Here is a 24,136-nt window from a genome sequence, read left to right on the forward strand (position 1 = left end):
GTTGTGCCAGATATAGCATTTATCTAACGTAATACCGTTAATGTTTATTTTTACTAATGGTTCTGGGTTGTGCCAGACTTAGCACTTACTGCAATGAATATTGTTTGCGCCGAATGAAAGGCACAGTTTAGGTGATACCGGATTGGGTTAATTTTTACTTTGAGAGAGTCAAGCTTGATAATATGCTCTCATTGCAGTGTAGCTCTGAAATGAGATACTTATAAGTGTTGGGGCATGCATGTTATTACACATGTATCCATTTGTAACCGAATGACTAGCCAATAATGATATACTGTTACACTAGCATTTGATCGAGCAATTCACAAACTGAGCCAATGCTTCCCTTATAACATCCGGAGCAGTCCCAATCACATGTGTTCAAGCATAACATACATTGCACACCAGATTATATAACCCACACAATTTGGCTGAAACCCCTATTGCTCTGAAGCCATTATAGAAGGACGGCAGAGACCGACCAAGATGCTAACTTAATTATCCCCAATATTTCAACTAAACTGCCCAGTTCAGGGACAGTTATCAACCATATACTGATTATTTTTTAGGAGTTTCCAAACTATTCAGCCCTTGGTGAGTTGGATCATGGTAACACATATATGAATATGATGCACTGGATGATATTATGCAGGACCACTCATATACTGTAAACACTAGAATCGACATTGAGGGGAACGGCCAGCAACGCACTAGCTAACAAGGACCCTGGGAACATACAGTTATAATTGCCTCTGGAATGCCTACTTAACGTGAATAGTGAAGATTTAGGTGATCCATCACAGGGACATCCTAATCTGCCTCTCGTTGATCACACAACATCTGTACCGAGCATCGCAACACTACTGAAACGGAGTCCGCAGAGTGTGGAAATGAGACAACTGCCTGGGCCCAAACTATGCCTCACAGCAATAGCGGTGCATCACTGGCTTTCGGCTTATGACTGTGGTGAGTTAATCGATTGTTCTGGCGGAGATCTGGAACTTGCATTATTACTGCTTCCACGGGGTTCGATCTGGATGCCTGACAGTCTTCTGCTGATGTATCCTAAGTGTGCAGTTATGGCGCAGGCTCTAGGTTACAACCATGTAGATGAAGAGACTTCATATCTCAAATCATTATGCATAGGTTCTTATAGACTGGGCATTGGATAGACTTATTTTGCTATCCCTCATGCGTGGAAAGACCTTATAGCCCTACGGGGATTTTCTGTGTATGTTCTTACCGGGACTGTGACACTCCTTCTTGTTATAGTGTTTACTGTGATTTTCTGCCTACATAGAAACTATGTTTACGAAAAATATAGTGGGGATACTTCTTATTATATTTTATTGTGTTAGTGCGGGCTGGAAGACTTGTGTTTAAACGTTTAACCCCTACAATTCATGTTGAGTATTTGAGAGTATAGAAATTCTTACTCCTGTATAGTTATTGCAAGCCTAGACTGCAAATTAATTTTTTTTTTTACATTAACATAGAGTGCAATGCTATACTTGGGGGTACATAATAGTCTTTAAACTATAGTTGTAAAGCATAAGAAGATTCATAGCCAAACATATATCCTATTGAATTTCATGGTGTGGGCCGAAAAGAGTTATTGTTTTTCTTACAAACTATCTGCATAAGCTGGTTTGATTGATTTATTGTTTATAATCTGATATTATAGTTAGTGCACTAGCTTGTCATTTCTTACTTATAGCTAATTGTGACTGAGTGCCGTAGTCTAGTTGGCAGACCTATTTAATACAACACACTCCATACCTCCTACAATATATATCTTATGGTTAGCCATTCAGAGTGAAATATAACATGCAGTCAGCGGTTGGTACAGGGTGGCTTGCAGAGCTACTATTACATACTTCACTATACCTCATACACCCTCAACTTACTTTCACTTAAACTATGCTTTCCCTTTTCCATAACATAAGGTTTTACACTACTATATATCTAAGTACTATATATCTTCAACACCTATAGTTAACTCCCCATTTTTAACTCTAAAAGGTCTAAACCTCATACTAAATCCTCCCTATGGACTACCAGATTATCCAGATGCTATGATTTGGGTCATTCTTTATACATGTTTAGGCAAATGCTTAAGTGCGGCTTATATTTGTTCAAATGACTAATATTTTAAATATTTTAGTCTCTTTTGTGATATCACACAGTACCTTACCCCTAAAGTCCCTGTATGTACATATATAGTAACGAAACATTGCAAAACTCCATTAATTCTATATTTTGGGACATTCTGATATTCAGGAGACTTAAAGGGACATTCCAGTCAAAATTTAAATGCACATAGCTTAATTACATATTTGAATAGAAACATATTTGCAATATACATGTATTGGCAAAAATGCTTCTAGTAAAAGTTATCATTGTTTTAGTGTTAACATTTTTCTTTGCACGTGCATGTGAAGCATAGCTAGATATTGTCACTGCACCCATATTTTAAATACTGCAGCTGCTCAGATCATCACTGGGGTTTGTATCATGTCAGCAATTAACAAACTGAATCATTACCAGATGGTACAAGCACCTTAGACTCTCTGAGCAAGTACTGTGTTTAAAATGCTGGTGCACGGTGCATACTTAAATACTCTTTTAAAACAGTTATAGTTTTTATTAGAAGCATTTTTGCTAATATGTGTTTATTACAAAAATGCTTCTGTTCAATACTGAAATGCATCCATGTGGTTTCCAATTTTGGCTGGAATGTCCCTTTAAACAGTTAAACCGCACACATTACCACCTTGCAAAGATTCTTCACTGTCAGAGCTCTGCACTCATTTGCCAGATCCCTATTAAATATTATTTCCAATGACCTTATAGTTATATCTCTAAAAGGACTTCAGTCCAATATTAATTATTATTCAATGGTGTTCTGACCATAGTCTCTTAATATTCTATATTCTCCTGAGTTTTGCTCTATACATGTAGGAGTGGGCTACATTAGTTTTTAGGTATGTTATAATTATATGGGGTACAAATGGCTATCTCACTTAGCAATATCTTCCCTAGTGCTGGTTTGCAGGGGGTATCTCATACCTACATTTAGTTACCCATTTAACCCATGTTTATAGCACTAGTTATACTGTGTCAAAGATAGATATTTGTATATGCATACTTGTCTATTACATACTATGCCTGTGACAACCCAGGTACTGGTCTAATGTCCCAATCTGCTATGCCTATTGTGTCTGCCTAAAAGGAGATGCAGATTTGTTATTTAGATAAGTAGTTATTGTTTTTCCATATTATTTCATCCTAATGGATGTATGTATCTTGAGCTTGTTACTTTTGCCTTAAGAAAGAGCCTATGTGTTCTAATGTAAATCCATTCACCACTTGTACACTATACTATAAATGACTGATGTTATTTATAATTCTTCCTCTATACATACCACCGATTCCCTTACCCATCCTCTCGGCTACTTTCCTGCTCTAATATAGATGGCTCCGCCCCCCCTCCTTACTACCCTTTATCTTAGAGCAGCTTTTTGCCCGCTGACTATCCCCCCCCCCCTTATATATATTCATCATAAGGTCCAGGCCTTTCTAGAGACTACCATATATGTTTTATTTCCATGATCATATGACCCACATGTGGTCAGCTCAGTAGTCACCCTAATAAGCTATTATTATTACAAAATGGAGGATTCAGAAGCTCATGTCACTTACTTTTTTAATCACTTATTTCAACATAACTTGTTCATGTATTTTATCTGTTTCCGTGTCTAAAAGTGTAACATCTGTGACTATCATCATATGTTGTACTGTTTGAAAATCCTCAATAAAAAATTATATAAAAAACAAAAAAAACAAATAAGAGTATATAGAGCTAAATAGAATGCAACCACTGTAGAGATTAAATGAAACAATATTATATACCTCTATAAATTCATAGTGAACATACGGCTAGATTACGAGTTTTGCGGTAAGAGCGACTCGGTACTAACTTGCAAGTTATTTCCCCCGCTCACCTCCCTATAGCGCTGCTATTACAGGTATGCAAAAACCCGGCGTTAACAGGCAATATGTGAGCGTTGAGCTCCATACCACACACAAATACCAGCATTGCTTTGAGCTGGTTTTACGTGCTCGTGCACAATTTCCCCATAGACATCAATGGGGAGAGCCGGCTGAAAAAAAGCCTAACACCTGCAATAAAGAAGCGTAAAGCTCTGTAACGCAGCCCCATTGATTCCTATAAGGAAACAAAATGTATGTTTACACCTAACACCCTAACATAAACCCAGAGTCTAAACACCCCTAATCTGCTGCCCCCGACATCGCCACCTACATTACACTTATTAACCCCTAATCTGCCGCCCCCGACATCGCCGCCAACTACATTATATTTATTAATCCCTAATCTGCCGCCCCCAATGTCGCCGCCACCTACCTACACTTATTAACCCCTAATCTGCCCCCCCCGACATCACCGCCACCTACATTACACTTATTAACCCCTACTTCTGCCCCCAACGTCGCTGTCACTATACTAAAGTTATTAACCCCTAACCCTAAGTCTAACCCTAACGTAACCCTAACACCCACTAACTTTAATGTAATTAAAATAAATCTAAAAAAAAACTACTATTAATAACTAAATAATTCCTATTTAAAACTAAATACTTACAGTACCTGTAAAATAAAACCTAAGCTAGCTACAATATAGTACTAATAGTTACATTGTAGCTATCTTAGGTTTTATTTTTATTTCACAGCTAAGTTTGTATTTATTTTAACTAGGTAGACTAGTTAGTAAATAGTTATTAACTATTTAATAACTACCTAGCTAAAATAAATAAAATTTACCTGTAAAATAAAACCTAACCTGAGTTACACTAAAACCTAACCTTACACTACAATTAACTAAATTACAAACCCCCCCCACTAAATTACACAAAATAAAAAAGAAATTATCAAATATTTAAACTAATTACACCTAATCTAATAACCCTATCAAAATAAAAAAGCCCCCCCCAAAATAAAAAAAAACATAGCCTAAACTAAACTGCCAATAGCCCTTAAAAGGGCCTTTTGCGGGGCATTTCCCCAAAGAAATCAGCTCTTTTACCTGTAAAAAAAAATACAAACACCCCCCAACAGTAAAACCCACCAAATAAAAACCTACCTAAAAAACCTAAGCTCGCCATTGCCCTGAAAAGGGCATTTGGATGGGCATTGCCCTTAAAAGGGCATTTAGCTCTTTTTCTGCCCAAACCCTAAGCTAAAAATAAAACCCACCCAATAAACCCTTAAAAAAACCTAACACTAACCCCCGAAGATCCACTTACAGTTTTTGAAGACCCGACATCCATCCTCAACAAAGCGGCAGAAGTCTTCTTCCAGACGGCATCTTCTATCTTCATCCAGACGGCATCTTCTATCTTCAGCCATCTGGTGCGGAGCGGCTCCATCTTCAATACATCCGGCGCGGAGCATCCTCTTTTTCCGACGGCTCTTCTCGAATGAAGGTTCCAAGATGGCGTCCCTTGAATTCCGATTGGCTGATAGAATTCTATCAGTCAATTGGAATTAAAGGTGAAAAAATCCTATTGGCTGATGCAATCAGCCAATAGGATTGAGCTTCAATCCAATTGGCTGATGCAATCAGCCAATAGGATTGAGCTTGCATTCTATTGGCTGTTCCAATCAGCCAATAGAATGCAAGCTCAATCCTATAGGCTGATTGGATCAGCCAATAGGATTGAAGCTCAATCCTATTGGCTGATTGCATCAGCCAATAGGATTTTTTCACCTTTAATTCCAATTGACTTATAGAATTCTATCAGCCAATCGGAATTCAAGGGACGCCATCTTGGAACCTTCATTCGAGAAGAGCCGTCGGAAAAAGAGGATGCTAATAATCTAATAACCCTATCAAAATAAAAAAGCCCCCACAAAATAAAAAAAACCATAGCCTAAACTAAACTGCCAATAGCCCTTAAAAGGGCCTTTTGCGGGGCATTTCCCCAAAGAAATCAGCTCTTTTACCTGTAAAAAAAAATACAAACACCCCCCAACAGTAAAACCCACCACCCACACAACCAAACCCACCAAATAAAAACCTACCTAAAGAACCTAAGCTCGCTATTTGCCCTGAAAAGGGCATTTGGATGGGCATTGCCCTTAAAAGGGCATTTAGCTCTTTTTCTGCCCAAACCCTAAGCTAAAAATAAAACCCACCCAATAAACCCTTAAAAAAACCTAACACTAACCCCCGAAGATCCACTTACAGTTTTTGAAGACCCGACATCCATCCTCAACAAAGCGGCAGAAGTCTTCTTCCAGACGGCATCTTCTATCTTCATCCAGACGGCATCTTCTATCTTCAGCCATCTGGTGCGGAGCGGCTCCATCTTCAATACATCCGGCGCGGAGCATCCTCTTTTTCCGACGGCTCTTCTCGAATGAAGGTTCCAAGATGGCGTCCCTTGAATTCCGATTGGCTGATAGAATTCTATCAGTCAATTAGAATTAAAGGTGAAAAAATCCTATTGGCTGATGCAATCAGCCAATAGGATTGAGCTTGCATTCTATTGGCTGTTCCAATCAGCCAATAGAATGCAAGCTCAATCCTATAGGCTGATTGGATCAGCCAATAGGATTGAAGCTCAATCCTATTGGCTGATTGCATCAGCCAATAGGATTTTTTCACCTTTAATTACGATTGGCTGATAGAATTCTATCAGACAATCAGAATTCAAGGGACGCCATCTTGGATGATCTCACTTAAAGGAACCTTCATTCGAGAAGAGCCGTCGGAAGAAGAGGATGCTCCGCGCCGGATGTCTTGAATATGGAGCCACTCTGCGCCGGATGAATGAAGATAGAAGATGCCGTCTGGATGAAGACTTCGGCCCACTTGGATGAAGACTTCTGCCGACTTCGCTGAGGACTTCTGCCGCTTTGTTGAGGATGGATGTTGGGTCTTTTAAAAGTGGATCTTCGGGGGTTAGTGTTAGGTTTTTTTGTAAGGGTTTATTTGGTTGGTTTTATTTTTAGCTTAGGGTTTGGGCATAAAAAGAGCTAAATGCCCTTTTAAGGGCAATGCCCATCCAAATGCCCTTTCCAGGGCAATGGGGAGCTTAGGGTTTTCAGGTAGGTTTTTATTTGGGGGGTTTGGAATGTGTGGGGGGTGGGTTTGTATTTTTTTTTACAGGTAAAAGAGCTGATTTCTTTGGGGCAATGCCCCGCAAAAGGCCCTTTTAAGGGCTATTGGCAGTTTAGTTTAGGCTAGGGTTTTTTTTTTATTTTGGGGGGGCTTTTTTATTTTGATAGGGCTATTAGATTAGGTGTAATTAGTTTAAATATTTGATCATTTCTTTTTTATTTTGTGTAATTTAGTGTTTGTTTTTTGTGTAATTTAGTGTTTTGTTTTTGTAATTTAGTTAATTGTATTTAATTAATGTAATTTATTTAATTGTAGTGTAAGATTAGGTGTTAGTGTAAGACAGGTTAGGTTTTATTTTACAGGTAAATTTGTATTTATCTTAACTAGGTAGTTAGTAAATAGTTAATAACTATTTACTAACTAGTCTACCTAGTTAAAATAAATACAAACTTAGCTGTGAAACAAAAATAAAACCTAAGATAGCTACAATGTAAATATTAGTAGCTAGTTTAGGGTTTATTTTACAGGAAAGTATTTAGTTTCAAATAGGAATTATTTAGTTATTAATAGTAGGTTTTATTTAGATTTATTTTAATTACATTGAAGTTAGGGGTGTTAGGGTTAGACTTAGGGTTAGGTTTAAGGGTTAATAACTTTAGTATAGTGGTGGCGATTTTGGGGGCAGCAGATTAGGGGTTAATAACAGTAATGTAGTTTGCAGCGATGTTAGGGACAGCAGATTAGGGGTTAATAATATTTAACTAGTGTTTGCAATGCGGGAGTGCGGCGGTTTAGGGGTTATATGTTTATTATAGTGGCGGCGATGTCCGGAGCGACAGATTAGGGGTTAATAATTTTATTTCTTTCATGTAATTGGCAAGAGTCCATGAGCTAGTGACGTATGGGATATACAATCCTACCAGGAGTGGCAAAGTTTCCCAAACCTCAAAATGCCTATAAATACACCCCTCACCACACCCACGATTCAGTTTTACAAACTTTGCCTCCTATGGAGGTGGTGAAGTAAGTTTGTGCTAAGATTTCTACGTTGACATGCGCTTCTCAGCATTTTGAAGCCCGATTCCTCTCAGAGTACAGCGAATGTCAGAGTGACGTAGAGAGTATTACCTATTGAATGCAGTGATTTTCCTAACGGGTCTATTTCATAGGTTCTCTGTTATCGGTCGTAGAGATTCATCTCCTACCTCCCTTTTCAGATCGACGATATACTCTCATATACCATTACCTCTACTGATAACCGTTTCAGTACTGGTTTGGCTATCTGCTATATGTGGATGGGTGTCTTTTGGTAGGTATGTTTTTATTTCTTAAGACACCTCAGCTATGGTTTGGCACTTTATGCATTTATATAAAGTTCTAAATATATGTATTGTACTTATATTTGCCATGAGTCAGGTTCATGTATTTACGTTTGCAGATTGTCAGTTTCATATTTGGGAAAGTTAATATTGAGAAATATTTTCTTACCTGGGGTTTAGTCTTTATTTCAATTGACTACTTGTTTTAAATTGCGGGCTGTCTTAGGCTCGCGGGTGCACTAAATGCTACACTTTATTGCGTCATTCTTGGCGCGAGAATATTTTGGCATGAAAAGGCACGTCCGTTGATGCTAGTTCGTCATTTCCGGCGTCGTAGTTGACGCAGGGGTTCACACATGGTTGTGTCATTAGTGACGGAGTGTGTCATTTCTGGACATGGTTGACGGCAAACATTTTTTTAGTTACGTTGTGCGTCATATTTGGCGCCAAACTTTTTTAATTATTTATTGCCCCATTGCTTTTGCCTCTTGCCTTTTACTATGTCAGAGGGCTATGCTATTTGCATTTTTTCCCATTCCTGAAACTGTCATATAAGGAAATTGATAATTTTGCTTTATATGTTGTTTTTTCTTTTACATTCCGCAAGATGTCTCAATCTGATCCTGCCTCAGAAGTATCTGCTGGAACTTTGTTGCCTGACATCGGTTCTACCAAAGCTAAGGGCATTTGTTGTAAAATTGTGGAGATTATATCTCCTAATGTCATTTGTATTAGTTGTCATGATAAACTTTTACATGCAGATAGAGTGTCCATCTGTAATAGTACATTGCCGGTTGCAGTTGCTTCAACTTCTAATGTACATGATATACCTATGAATTTTAAAGCATTTGTTACTGATTCTATTCAGAAGGCTTTGTCTGCATTTTCACCTTCTAATAAGCGTAAGAGGTCTTTTAAAACTTCTCATTCAGTTGATGAAGTTTCAAATTACCGACAACATAATGAATTATCCACCTCTGATGAGGATCTATCTGATTCAGAAGATCCTTCCTCAGACATTAACACTGACAAATCTACTTATTTATTTAAAATAGAGTATATGCGTTCTTTGTTAAAAGAAGTGTTAATTACTTTGGATATTGAGGAAGCTAGTCCTCTTGATATTAAAACTAGTAAACGTTTAAATGCTGTTTTTAAACCTACTGTGGTTACTCCAGAGGTTTTTCCTATTCCTGATGCTATTTCTGACATGATTTCTAAGGAATGGAATAAGCCAGGTACTCCTTTTAATCCTTCTGCAAGGTTTAAAAAATTGTATCCTTTACCAGCGATTGCAATAGAGTTTTGGGAAAAGATCCCCAAAGTTGATGGGGCTATTTCTACTCTTGCTAAACGAACCACTATTCCTATGGAAGATAGTACTTAATTTAAAGATCCTTTAGATAGGAAGCTTGAATCCTATCTAAGGAAAGCCTATTTATATTCAGGTCATCTTCTTAGGCCTGCAATTACTTTGGCTGATGTTGCAGCTGCTTCAACTTTTTGGTTGGAGAATTTAGCGCAACAAGAATTGGATTCTGACATATCTAGCATTGTTCGCTTACTGCGACATGCTAATCATTTTATTTGTGATGCCATTTTTGATATTATAAAATTGATGTTAGATCCATGTCTTTAGCTATTTTAGCTATAAGAGCTTTGTGGCTTAAATCTTGGAATGCTGATATGACATCTAAGTCTAGATTACTATCTCTTTCTTTCCATGGTAATAATTTATTTGGTTCTCAGTTGAATTCTATTATTTCAACTGTTACTGGGGAGAAAGGAGTTTTTTTGCCTCACGATAAAAAACCTAAGGGTAGATCTAAGGCTTCTAATCGTTTTCGTTCCTTTCGTCAAAATAAGGAACAAAAACCTAATCCTTCCACCAAGGAATCTGTTTCCAATTGGAAGCCTTCCTCAAATTGGAATAAATCCAAGCCTTTCAAGAAACCAAAGTCAGCCCCTACGTCCGCATGAAGGTGCGGCCCTCATTCCAGCACAGCTGATAGGGGGCAGATTAAGGTTTTCAAGGATGTTTGGATAAATTCTGTCCAAAATCAATGGATTCAGAGCATTGTCTCTCAGTAGTACAGCATAGGATTCAGAGTAAGACCTCCTGTGAGAAGATGTTTTCTCTCACGCATCCCAGTGAATTCAGTAAAGGCTCAGGCTTTCCTGAAGTGTGTTTCAGATCTGGAGGTTTCAGGGGTAATCATGCCGGTTCCTTTTCAGGGTCAAGGCCTGGGGTTTTATTCAAATCTATTCATTGTCCCAAAGAAAGAAAATTCATTCAGACCAGTTCTGGATCTGAAAATTTTGAATCGTTATGTAAGAGTACCAACTTTCAAGATGGTAACTATAAGGACTATTCTGCCTTTTGTTCAGCAAGGACATTATATGTCTACAATAGACTTGCAGGATGCTTACCTTCATATTCCGATTCATCCAGAACATTATCAGTTGCTGAGATTCTCTTTTCTAGACAAGCATTACCTATTTGTTGCTCTTCCATTTGGCCTAGAAACAGCTCCAAGAATCTTTTCAAAGGTTCTGGGTGCCCTACTCTCTGTAATCAGAGAACAGGGTATTGCGGTGTTTCCTTATTTGGACGATATCTTGGTACTAGCTCAGTCTTTACGTTCTGCAGAATCTCACACGAATCAACTTGTGTTGTCTCTTCGAAAACATGGTTGGAGGATCAATTTACCAAAAAGTTTTTTGATTCCTCAGACAAGGGTCACCTTTTTAGGTTTTCAGATAGATTCAGTGTCCATGACTCTGTCTCTAACAGACAAGAGACGTTTGAAATTGGTTGCAGCATGTCAGCACCTTCAGTCTCAGTCATTCCCTTCAGTGGCTATGTGCATGGAAGTTTTAGGCCTCATGACTGCAGCATCGGACGCGATTCCTTTTGCTCGTTTTCACATGAGACCTCTCCAGCTTTGCATGCTGAATCAATGGTGCCGGGATTATTCAAAGATATCACAATTAATATCCTTAAATCCCAATGTTCGACAATCTCTGACGTGGTGGTTAAATCACAAGCGTTTAGTTCAAGGGGCCTCTTTTGTTTGGCCAACCTGGACTGTGATCACAACAGATTCAAGTCTTTCAGGTTGGGGAGCTGTCTGGGGATCTCTGACAGCACAAGGGGTTTGGAAATCTCAAGAGGTGAGATTACCAATAAATATTTTAGAACTCCGTGCAATTCTCAGAGCTCTTCAGTTTTGGCCTCTGTTAAAGAGAGAACCGTTCATTTGTTTTCAGACAGACAATATCACAACGGTGGCATATGTCAATCATCAGGGTGGGACTCATAGTCCCCTAGCTATGAAAGAAGTATCTCGGATACTTGTTTGGGCGGAATCCAGCTCCTATCTAATTTCTGCGGTTCATATCCCAGGTGTAGACAATTGGGAGGCGGATTATCTCAGCCGTCAGACCTTACATCCATGGGAGTGGTCTCTCCATCCGGATGTGTTTTCTCTGATTGTTCAAATGTGGGGTCTTCCAGAAATAGATCTGATGGCTTCTCATCTAAACAAGAAACTTCCCAGATACCTGTCCAGGTCCAGGGATTCTCAGGCGGAAGCAGTGGATGCGCTGACACTTCCTTGGTGTTATCAACCTGCTTATATCTTCCTGCCTCTAGTTCGTCTTCCAAGAGTGATCTCCAAAATCATCATGGAACAAGCATTTGTGTTGCTGGCGGCTCCAGCATGGCCCCACTGGTTTTGGTATGCGGATCTTGTTCGGATGTCCAGTTGCCAACCTTGGCCACTTCTGTTAAGGCCGGACCTACTGTCTCAAGGTCTGTTTTTCCATCAGGATCTCAAATCATTAAATTTGAAAGTATGGAAATTGAACGCTTAGTATTAAGTCATAGAGGTTTCTCTGACTCAGTAATTAATACTGTGTTATGAGCTCGTAAATCTGTCTCTAGGAAGATTTATTATCGAGTTTGGAAGACTTACATTTCATGGTGTTCTTCTCATAAATTCTCTTGGCATTCTTTTAGAATTCCTAGAATTTTACAGTTTCTCCAGGATTGTTTGGTTAGGGGTTTGTCTGCAAGTTCCTTGAAGGGACAAATCTCTGCTCTGTTTTATTTCACAGAAAGATTGCTAATCTTCCTGATATTCACTGTTTTGTACAGGCTTTAGTTCGTATTAAGCCTGTCATTAAATCAATTTCTCCTCCTTGGAGTCTTAATTTGGTTTTGAAGGCGTTACAGGCTCCTCCTTTTGAGCCTATGCATTCTTTGAATATTAAACTACTTTCTTGGAAAGTGTTGTTCCTTTTGGCTATCTCTTCTGCTAGTAGAGTTTCTGAGCTATGTGCTCTTTCTTGTGAATCTCCTTTTCTGATTTTTCATCAGGATAAGGCGGTTTTGCGGACTTCTCTTGAATTTTTAGCTAAGGTTGTGAATTCTAACAACATTAGTAGAGTAACTGTTGTCCCTTCCTTGTGTCCTAATCCTAAGAATTCTTTGGAAAGATTTTTACATTCTTTGGATGTGGTGAGAGCTTTGAAATATTATGTTGAAGCTACTAAAGATTTCAGGAAGACTTCTAGTCTATTTGTTATATTTTCTGGTCCTAGGAAAGGTCAGAAGGCCTCTGCTATTTCCTTGGCTTCTTGGCTAAAGCTTTTGATTCTTCAAGCTTATTTGGAGTCGGGTCAGGCCCCGCCTCAGAGAATTACAGCTCATTCTACTAGGTCAGTCTCCACTTCGTGGGCTTTTAAGAATGAAGCTTCAGTTGATCCGATTTGCAAAGCAGCGACTTGGTCCTCTTTGCATACATTTACTAAATTCTACCGTTTTGATGTATTTGCTTCTTCTGAAGCAGTTTTTGGTAGAAAAGTTCTTCAGGCAGCTGTTTCAGTTTGATTCTTCTGCTGCTGTTTTAAGTTTTTCTTTTTCTTCATAAGAATAATTTATATTTGGGTTGTGTTCAGCATTTGGCTGTTGTTTATTTTTAATCCCTCCCTCTCTAGTGACTCTTGCGTGGAGTTCCACATCTTGGGTATTTGATATCCCATACGTCACTAGCTCATGGACTCTTGCCAATTACATGAAAGAAAACATAATTTATGTAAGAACTTACCTGATGAATTAATTTCTTTCATATTGGCAAGAGTCCATGAGGCCCACCCTTTTTATGGTGGTTATGATTTTTTGTATAAAGCACAATTATTCCAAATTCCTTTGTTAATGCTTTTTACTCCTTTCTTTATCACCCCACTACTTGGCTATTCGTTAAACTGAATTGTGGTTGTGGTGAGGGGTTTATTTATAGGCATTTTGAGGTTTGGGAAACTTTGCCCCTCCTGGTAGGATTGTATATCCCATACGTCACTAGCTCATGGACTCTTGCCAATATGAAAGAAATGAATTTATAAGGTAAGTTCTTACATAAATTATGTTTTTAGTGTTTGCGATGTGGGAGGGCCTCGGTTTAGGGGTTAATAGGTAGTTTATGGGTGTTAGTGTACTTTTTAGCACTTTAGTTATGAGTTTTATGTTACGGCATTGTAACATTAAACCCATAACTACTGACTTTCAGTTTAGGGTATGGATCTTGACGGTATAGGCTGTACCGCTCACTTTTTGGCCTCCCAGGCAGACTCGTAATACCGGCGCAAAGGAAGTCCTATTGAAAAAGGACTTTTGGAAAGCTGCGGTAGTTACGTTCCGTTATGGCCAAAAAAGTGTGCGGTACACCTAAATCTGCAAGACTTGTAATACCAGCGGTAGTGAAAAAGAGCCTTAACGCTGCTTTTTCACTCATACCGCAAAACTCGTAATCTTGCCGATTATTTAGGTAAAATAGATCCATGGGTAATAGTAATTTGTATCAAATTGAATTACTATATAGCCAATATGGAAAAGGTAATTGTACACGTATAGAAGTATATGTTCAGATTGGTACATATATATATATATATATATATATATATATATATATATATATATATATATATATATATATATATATATATATATGTGTCAGATTAAGATAGCACTTAAAAGGACACTGAACCCAATTTTTTTTCTTTCATGATTCAGATAGAGCATGAAATTTTAAGCACCTTTCTAATTTACTCCTATTATAAATTTTTCTTTGTTCTCTTGCTATCTTTATTTTAAAAGCAGGAATGTAAATCTTAACAGCCAGCCCATTTTAGGTTCAGCACCATGGATAGTGCGTGCTTTTTGGATGCTCACATTTACCCACCAATAAGCAAGCATAACCCAGGTTCTCAACCAAAAATGGGCCAACTCCTATGCATCACATTCCTGCTTTTTAAATTCAGATAGCAAGAGAACGAAGAAAAATTGACAATAGGAGTAAATTGGAAAGTTGCTTAAAATTGCATGATCTATCTGAATCATGAAAGAAAAAAATTTTGGTTTAGTGTCCCTTTAAAGACTGCCACTGACCCAATATGATCCAAAGATACTTGTTGTTGATATATATTCTAGGATCAATCATTCCCAATAATTTATCAGGTCATAGTCAGAATTTAATCCTTGTGGGACCCTAGTTTTCAGTTTAAAAACCCAGAACATTTCCCTTTTACATAGGAGTTTGTATCTATCTCCGCCTCTTTTGGGTACATCCACTTTTTCTATAGCACATCTGAACAAATTCAAAGAGTTATTATGATGTGTGGCAAAGTGTTGCACTGGTGGCGTAGAAATCTTGCCAGCTCCTATGGTGGAGAAATGTTCCCTTATTCTTGAGTTAATGTCTCTGGTAGTGAGACCTATGTACTGAATTTTACAAATTTCAGAACATAGTAAATGAATGACATAAGAGCAGTTTAAACAACTGTTAATTTCAAATTCTTTGTTTGTGACATAGGAGGTGAAAATTTTCGTTATTTTAGCGGTCACATGGTTTGCACCTATTGTGCCCACACCTATACGTACATGCACTTATGTCGTAACCAAGATGTATTGGTAATGAAGGAGCCTAATTTAGAGGGTGATACCATGTTGCCTTTTGTTTTGCAATATCTGTAGGAGCATCTCAAACCCTTACCTACTACAGATACAAGCTTGTCGTCTGCGGTGAGTACAGGGAGATGTTTTCTGATAATTTTACAGACCTCTGTATACTGCTCACTATAGTCAGTGATGAAAGTTACTCCCTCAAAATTTCTACCCTTCTGTATTGTTTTACTCTCAGGTAATAAAGTTTGTCTATTTATTTTGGCAGTTTCAGTTTTAGCTCTGCCTATATCATAATCTGTATAACCTTGTTGTTTTAAACGCTGTTCCAAGAGGGAAACCTCTTGTTTTGGAAACGTCATCCGAGCAGTTCTGTCTAGTCCTAATTAGTTGACCTTTTGCAATTGCGTAAGGGACATGTTTGGGGTGGCAGCTTTTGGCATGTAGAATAGTGTTCCCAGAAATGGGTTTTCTATACAATTTTGACATAACACCGTTGTGTATTCCCTATCAGTGTGACATCTAGAAAATTAACTACTTCCTTCTGGTACTCATGTGTAAACCTTAATCCTGCATCATTGATATTGAGCATATCCATGAACAAAAGTAATTGTTCCTGATCCCCTGTCCAAACTATAAGTTGGTCATCAATAAATCTCTTATAAAAAGAGATATGTGACCTGAAGGGATTTTCTATTCCAAAAATACTGTTCTTCTCCCACCAATCTAGTACAAAATTGGCATAAGACGGCACAAATTTTGCGCCCATGGTGGTACCGCATTTTTGTAAATAGAAAACCCCTTTGAACTTAAAATAGTTATGTGTAAGCAAAAAAGATGCTGTCCTTACAATATACTCAATGAAATCATGAGTATAATTAGTTTCACTGTATAAAACATTTCTTAATGCCTCCAAACCGAATTCATGGGGTATCGAGGAATACAGTGACACCACATCGATGATCAACCAGCCACTGTTACTGTTCCATATAATATTGTCTAGTAGTTTTTAAACATGGGAAGTATCCCTTAAGTAACTAGGCTGTTTGGCCACCAAGGGTTGAAGCACTGCATCAAGCCACTGGGAAAGTGGCTCCAAAAGATAATATAGGTATACGTGGAAAGTCTGGCTTTAAAAATTCCATAGTTGCATTATCTAGGAAGTCACTTTCACCACCATCATCCAGAAGGTCTATCAATTCCCTGTGAAACTATTTAGTTGGATTGTTTGTAAGTACCACATAAGCTTTTGGATCTGTAAGTTTTCAAAGAGCTTCATTAATATAATCAATGTTATTTAAGATTACTATTGTACCTCCTTTATCGGCATCTCTGATAACAATGTCTGGGTTGCTCTGTAACTGAGTGAGTGCCGCACTTTCTTGTTTAGTGAAATTGAAGTTTATCTTTTCATTCTTCAATTTTAGGTGTTTGTAAATCAGATTCCACTCTTTTAAAGAACAACTCAAGCATAGGGCCTCTACTTTGCACAGGGTAAAAATGTGACTTTTTCTTAAATCTTATACCTGTTTCATTGGAATTATCCATTACCTGCCCCTCGCTATAAAGCTGTTCAAGGGTAACTAAGTCACTTAACTCATTAAACATGAAAACTGCTCCATCAGAAAACTGAGCTCCTTGTGAAAAATTTCCACTATTCTCAGTCCTGGTAGAAGTGTCTGAGAAATGTTTATGAAGTGGTTACATCCACCACAGTTTGAAACAAGTTGCAAAAGATAACCCATAACTTAAAACTTTATATTGTATATTAGTCAAATTACAAGTAGATAGGTTGATTACCCCATATTTTATTTGTATTTTGTTTGTTGTCTGTTCCCTCTCAGTGAATATCTCTCTTGTGTGGGGCCTGGTTCCTTCCTGTTGTTTCTGTCAATGTGAGTGGGGGAAAACCTGATATAGGTTTATGTGGTCTCTTTCAGTAGTGTTACCCCTCCCTGGCAATGTTGGAGTAGATCCCATATATTTAGTGCCTGCATTGACACCTTTAGTATTTTTATTTTTATTATTTGTGATGGTGACCAGAGTCTTATTTTGCGGGTTCCCTCGAAACATAACGCAACTAAAATGAATATTTTATCAAACAGATACCCATACTTAGGTGGCTCATTTATGTTCTTACCTACATTTTTAGTTTTTCTATATCTTGATCCACAGTTTATTATTTACCTTATACTTTACTATGGGTTCATAAAAAGCATCCCTTGTTTCTTCTTAGGATATAATATATGTTTTATATGTGAGTAGATTGTTCCAGGCAAAACAAAAATTTAAAAATGTGAGGTTTATTATATGCATGTTCAAATCTCAAGGTGATGTAATGATTATGTATTCCCGTCAATATATTTGTTGTGAAATTTCTCTCCTGTATTCGCATATCATTCGAAGCTTTTATATGCCTGTTATACTACGTATCAAACCTCAATAAAAATAATTTAAAAAAAAGAAACACACAGACTGTGACTACAACACCCACAATGCTCTGATGCTGACTCTCTACTAGGCATGTCTTAAGAAACTGTCTTATGTCAATCACAGTTAAATCTTTACTTCAAAAAAGGATCACGCACAACATAATAAAAATCTATCTGAATGCCCAATTTCATAATCTCTTTATATTGACAAATACATTTTTTAACACAACAAAAATACTTAATCTCCTCTAAAGTTACATGTACCTGAAAACAGTTTAACATTGATATGGGTGTATACATATCTGTTATGGATTGTATTGTACTTAAGATGCTGTTTGATCAAACCACCATTGCTCAGACACTCCATTCCTTAATTCTGTTTGAGTCAATACCGTTTCAGTAGAAATGGAGTTTTCAAAATGTCACATAATTTACCACTGTCTAAAAAGATGTAAACCAGCCATTTTGATTGGCAATTCTGCATCATGTGAGCAGCCGGACAGTTGCTAAGTCTATCTGTGACTTTGAGAATTTAGAACAAATGACATACCAGGTCCTACATAATAATATGGGTAGACTGGCTCAGTAAATTGCTGTGTGTATTGAAAAAGGCATTCAAATGTCTCTACATCGTAAAATGAGAGGGTTTCTCTTTCATAGTCCAGGAAGGTCCCCACTTTATTCAGCCTATTGGTGCAATTAATGAGTTTCTGAGGTTCAGAAAGCCCAAATAAACCATCTGCAGTTCCTCTAATAGCCCAGATGCCAGATTCAGGGCTCTCTCTCTGGCCACCCATGCGTCTCACAGATTGCCTTGCGATCCCCAAAGACCAGAACTGTCCATCTCGTTCCTGAATCTCAGTCTCCCAGTAATGACAGCCAGAGGAAAAGCTTTTGCTACCAAGTACACAAGGTTCAGTATCAAACCTCTCAGGGTTTTCTGGGAGATTTTGTTCAATGTCAGTGGTAGAAATGACACAACGGTTAGGTGAGATGAGGAGTCCGTGAAATGCTGTGAGTGGGTCAAAGAAAATGGATTCTGGAAGAGAAGGAGATTTAATGGGTGGGGACATTTTGAAAATACAATAAAATAGAGTAAAATAAATAATAATAAATGTAAAGCAGACAAAAAATGTGATTGAATGTGGCATGCATTACTGGTATCAGGAGGTATAATATATAATGTTATTCTTTATATAGGACACATTGAACATTGGGTCAGGGGTGGACCATACATTATTGCTACCACCATACTGCTGGTGAGATCTTTTTTTTTTTGTTTTTAAAGATTATTGCCAATATGACCGTATGCTCTCAGAGAGTTTTACCAACTCTAGTAAGGTCAGTCCAGCCTGGAGATATCAGGCAATTCTCCTCTGTACAAGGGAAATGGCAACCTCAGATGATCGTTTTGGCCTTCTGTGGGCCTCATCAGTGAGGTGTAGCCTTATCACTCTAAGCACACTGGGCAAGGAGTCATCGTCTGGTTTATCCCATAACCCTTAGTTAGACCTCCCCGGGGTCATAATACAAATGCATACCGAAAGTGAAGCACTCTACTATTGCCAATATGGCCACATACTCTCAAAGAGTTTTACCAACTTTAGTAAGGTCAGTCTAGCCCCGAAATATCAGTCAATTCTCATCTGAACAAGGGAAATAGCAACTTTAGACGTTCGTTTCAGCCTTCTGTGGGCCTCGTCAGTGAGGTGTAGCCTTATCACTCTAAGCACACTGGGCAAGGAGTCCACGTCTAGTTTCCCTCATCACCCTTAGGGAGACCTCCCCAGAGTCATAATACAAATGCATACAGAAAGTGAAGCACTCTATTTGTAGCGAACAACAGCTCAGTAGGTTGTTCTATGGCGAGTCACCACCTAGAAGCAATATGGACATGAAACACCTTTTTTTTTTTTTTTACACACTTACAGTCAATGCTTGTGTAAGGAGTATGGCTAATCTTGTGCTCATGTAAATAATGTTCATGCATGTAGGCCAAACCACTAAATCTTACTGCTTACACACACAGTCAGACAGACACACATATATATCTTCCTGAATGACTGCTATATAGTATTACGTATTATAAGTATATTTGTTAAATATACATACCTTTGTAAACAGAAACTTTTCTCCATTCTAGAAAGGAAGAGAGAGCAATTTAAAGACATTTCGAGGAAATACATAATGATAAAATGTTGTAACTATAGAATATCATTTACATAAGTTATTAAAGTCAAGGGGGTAGATGTATTAATGGTCGAGCGGACATGATTCGCTGTAGCGAATCATGTCCACTTGACCTTGCTAAATGCCAACAGCATACGCTGTCTGCATTTAACATTGCACAAGCATTTCTGGTGAAATCCTTTTGCAATGCTGCCCCTTGCTCACTCGCTAGCGGGGTCCGTCAATAATCCTGACCGCTCCTTCTTAACTTCCATTTCAGGCAGACAATGGGGCTTAGATGCAGCATCGGCTGCTTAATAAATTGACCCCTGATGACAACCTTCCAAGGAAAGATGGGCCTCTTTATAACACAAACAGTAACCAATCAGCCCCATCACTTCCTCAATTCCCTCTATTATTACTCTGTAGGCTGAGGGTAAAGTATTCACATAGAAGGTGGTCCAAAACCACCAAGCTATCAGAACTGTCTGGTAAAGAAGGGGGAGCTAGCTATCTAATAACTCATCATCCAGGGAGGGAGGGTGGCAGTGGCGTATTTAGGTTTTGTGCTGCCCTAAGCAATCAACCTGAGAGGTTTCCCTTTCCCCACATATATTTGATAGATTTGACCCTGAGTGCTCTTTTAAGTGCCGCTGTTTCTCTCTTACATATTCTTCATATTACATTTGGCATAAGAGCACCCCTCACAATTTATTTATGATTGACTGTTGGGGGGACACTGCCCCAATATTTATATGACTTATTTGTGAGGTATATATGAACCTTTTTCGTTCCCTACCCTTCCCATTTTCATCAATCATCATTGTGCCATTTAAATTGTCAGGAGTAAATATTTATTCCGTCGCGGCGTGAACCGCACTGGAGTGTCTGGATTCTATTTACTCTTTCACAAGCCCATCAGTTTCAGATGTTTGCTGGAGCTTTAAAGGACCTGGAGCGGCGTTTTAGCAACCTTCACTTCCGTAGCCTCATGCATTAGTGTGGCCAGTTTTTTACATCTGCTCTAAGCAGCATCCACTGCTTGTTGCGCGGCCGCCACTATGATGTTGAATGTTGCCCCAGGAGTCAGACACCAATAAAGGGCCAATTTTTGAGTGCCTCCAAAAAGTGCCTCCCCCTGAAATCTGCCGCCCTAGGCCTGTGCCTTGTTGGCCTAGGCCATAATACGCCCCTGGAGGACGGGAAACATGATCTTTAGGTCAAGAGAAGAAGAGGCCCAGGAGCCCATGACAGTTTTTTTTTACACTTCTATCTAAAGCTAAAACCTCCCACTCCATTTCATCTTTGTTGCATCTAACACAATGCCGTCTCAGCCCCACCCAGCCTTAAAGGGATAGGAAAGTCAAAACTAATCTTGCATGATTCAGATAGAGCATGTCATTTTAAGGCACTTTTAATCTCACTTCTATTTTCAAATTTGCTTCGTTCTTTTGGTATCCCTTGTTGAAAAAGAATACGCACATATCCTACACTAGTGGGAGCTAACTGCTGATTGGTGCCTGCACACATTTGTCAATTGTGATTGGCTAACTAGATGCGTTCAGCTAGCTGCCATTAGTGCAGTGATGTTCCTTCAGCACAGGATAACAAGAGAATGAAGCAAATTTGATAATAGAGGTCAATTGGAAAGTTGTTTAAAATTGTAAGTTCTATCCAAATCATGAACATTTTGGGGTTTCCTGTCCCTTTAATCCTTATGGCAGCTATGCTCTCATTCTAGTTTCATCACAATCATTTTTAAAACACAGATTTCTGAGTTAAATATGGGCTATAGGGCAAATCACGTTTGGCCTGTTTTCTTTCTGGAGTCTATGCTTCATTCATTGTTAGGATAGAGTATTCCTACAGACTACTTCCCATCTACCTTTAGTGGAAATTTATTTTGAGTTTATATACATTTTCATCCAAGTACAGGTAGCCCTCAGTTTACGCCGGGGTTAGGTTCCAGAAGCAATGGTTGTAAATCGAAACCGTTGTAAATTGAAACCCAGTTTATAATGTAACTCAATGGGAAGTGAGGGAGTTAGGTTCCAGGCCCCTCTCAAAATTGTCATAAGTAACACCTAATAAATTATTTTTAAAGCTTTGAAATGAAGACTTTAAATGCTAAACAGCATTATAAACAGTATCAAATAATCGCACAACACAGAATATATAATTAAACTAAGTTAAATGAACAAAAACATTTGCTAAAACAGTATTATAACCTAATTAAATAATCACACAACAGACTGTATCATTAAACTAAGTTTAATGAACAAAAATGTTTTTTTACTTGCATTTTTCTGCAATCAGTTCTCTGCATTGTTAGCATGTTAGATAATATTGGGTCTGCACCTGTTCTATGCATTTCAATCTGCAGTGATTAATATTCAGTTAGGCACCCTCACCTCAAGCAGCTGGACAGGAAGATAATAGGGAAGTGGCTGCTAAAACTTGTTGCTCGATAGCTAATGTCTGCTCTGTGTACACAGATCAATTTCAGGCTGTTAAGTTGCATAACTTTACTGCAAAACAAGCGGACAGCTCCACCTACTGGCTATTTTAATCAATGCACTGATTTCAATGCATTTCAATAGCAGTCACATAACTGAAAATAAAGGTTGTTATTCTGAAACGGCGTAAACCAAGGGCTACCTGTACTGTCTTTAATCATTTACCATGTTACGTTTGCTTTTTTTCCCAAACAAAATACAAAGCTTTATGCGAATAATGATGGAACTAAAGCGTATACCATGCTACATTTGCCAAAATAAAAATGAAAGCAAGAATATCAAAATTGTTGGATAATTCCACATTTCTATGAACATTATATGAGAAATAAAAAGAAATCGACAATAAAGAAAAATGATAAACCATACAGTATACATAAATAAAGACATCTCCAGCGGCTGCGAGAAATACGCAAGGTGTCAGATCTAAGTAGCAATATCATAAATATTAAAGGGATATTAAACCCAATTTTTACTTTTGTGATTCAGACAAAACATACAATTTTACAAAGTTTCCAATTTACTTCAATTATCAAATTTACTTTGTTCCCATGTATTCTTTGTTGAAGAGATACCTAGGTACTTGTCTGGAGCACTATATAGCAGGAAATAGTGTTGCTATCTAGTGCTCTTGTAAATGGATAACAGTCTTGCAAAACTGCTGCCATATAGTGCTTAAGACATGGGCAGGGTCACTTAACTTATGTCCCCGTTTTTCAACAAAGTATACCAAGAGAATGAAGAAAAAAACCCAGAAATAAATTAGAAAGTTGTTTCATAGGCACCCATTTAACAAGCTCTGTAGTGAGCTTGTGGGCCCGTGTTTCTGGCGAGTCTTCAGACTCGCCAGAAAGAGCAGTTATGAAGCAGCGGTCACAAAGACCGCTGCTCCATAACCTGTCTGCCTGCTCTGAGAAGGCGGACAGACATCGCCGGAAATCAATCCGATCGAGTACGATCGGGTTTATTGACACCTCCCTGCTGGCGGCCCATTGGCTGCGAGTCTGCAGGGGGCGGTGTTGCACCAGCAGCTCTTGTGAGCTGCTGGTGCAATGTTGAATACGGAGAGCGTATTGCTCTCTGCATTCAGCGAGGTCTGGCGGACCTGATCCGCACTGTCGGATCAGGTCCGGCAGACTTTGTTAGCTAGTGGCCGAAGTGTTTGCTCTATCTGAATCACACACAAAAATTGTTTCATATTCCAAGAAGTAGAGGAAATAATATAAAGTGAGTGCAAACAATTATTTCAATAGAAAGTATAGTTGTCTTGTATATCATTTATCATATTTATATTATTTTCTTCTTTGATTGATTTTCTTTCTGCTATCAATTTCTTTATTTTTATTATATACAATTATTATTTTTTTTATCCACTTACCAATTTCTCGTCTCAGAAGATCTGCAAGAAAAACACAAATATTTCAGAGATATTTTCATTGGATCAGTAAAAAATAATATTAATTTTTCCTTATACGGCTAGATTACAAGTGGAGCAATATTTCGTGCTCACGCTGGAGTGCTAAAAGTAAACTTGTAAATCGGGCAGGTTAGTGCGCAATTTGAAAGAAAATGTTTGCATTCGAGTGAAACCCGATGCGCGA

The 24,136-nt window shown here is 38.2% G+C and overlaps 1 protein-coding gene across 2 annotated transcripts in view; it reads right to left on the reverse strand.

Annotated features, from left to right (window-relative positions):
- Positions 1-18,034: 18,034 nt before the first annotated feature.
- The window catches only part of LOC128667007 (butyrophilin subfamily 2 member A2), a 48,898-nt gene continuing 42,796 nt past the window's right edge, over positions 18,035-24,136 (reverse strand). For both annotated transcript variants that reach the window (XM_053721865.1, XM_053721863.1), the window contains 3 exons: positions 23,914-23,934; positions 19,966-19,992; positions 18,035-18,892 (listed from right to left, as the gene is read on the reverse strand). In XM_053721865.1, the coding sequence (XP_053577840.1) occupies positions 18,366-18,892; positions 19,966-19,992; positions 23,914-23,934 (575 nt within the window). In that variant the 3' untranslated portion in view covers positions 18,035-18,365. The remainder of the gene's footprint in view (positions 18,893-19,965; positions 19,993-23,913; positions 23,935-24,136) is intronic.

The sequence above is a fragment of the Bombina bombina genome, chromosome 7, assembly GCF_027579735.1.
Source record: "Bombina bombina isolate aBomBom1 chromosome 7, aBomBom1.pri, whole genome shotgun sequence".
In the NCBI taxonomy this organism is placed as follows: domain Eukaryota; kingdom Metazoa; phylum Chordata; class Amphibia; order Anura; family Bombinatoridae; genus Bombina; species Bombina bombina.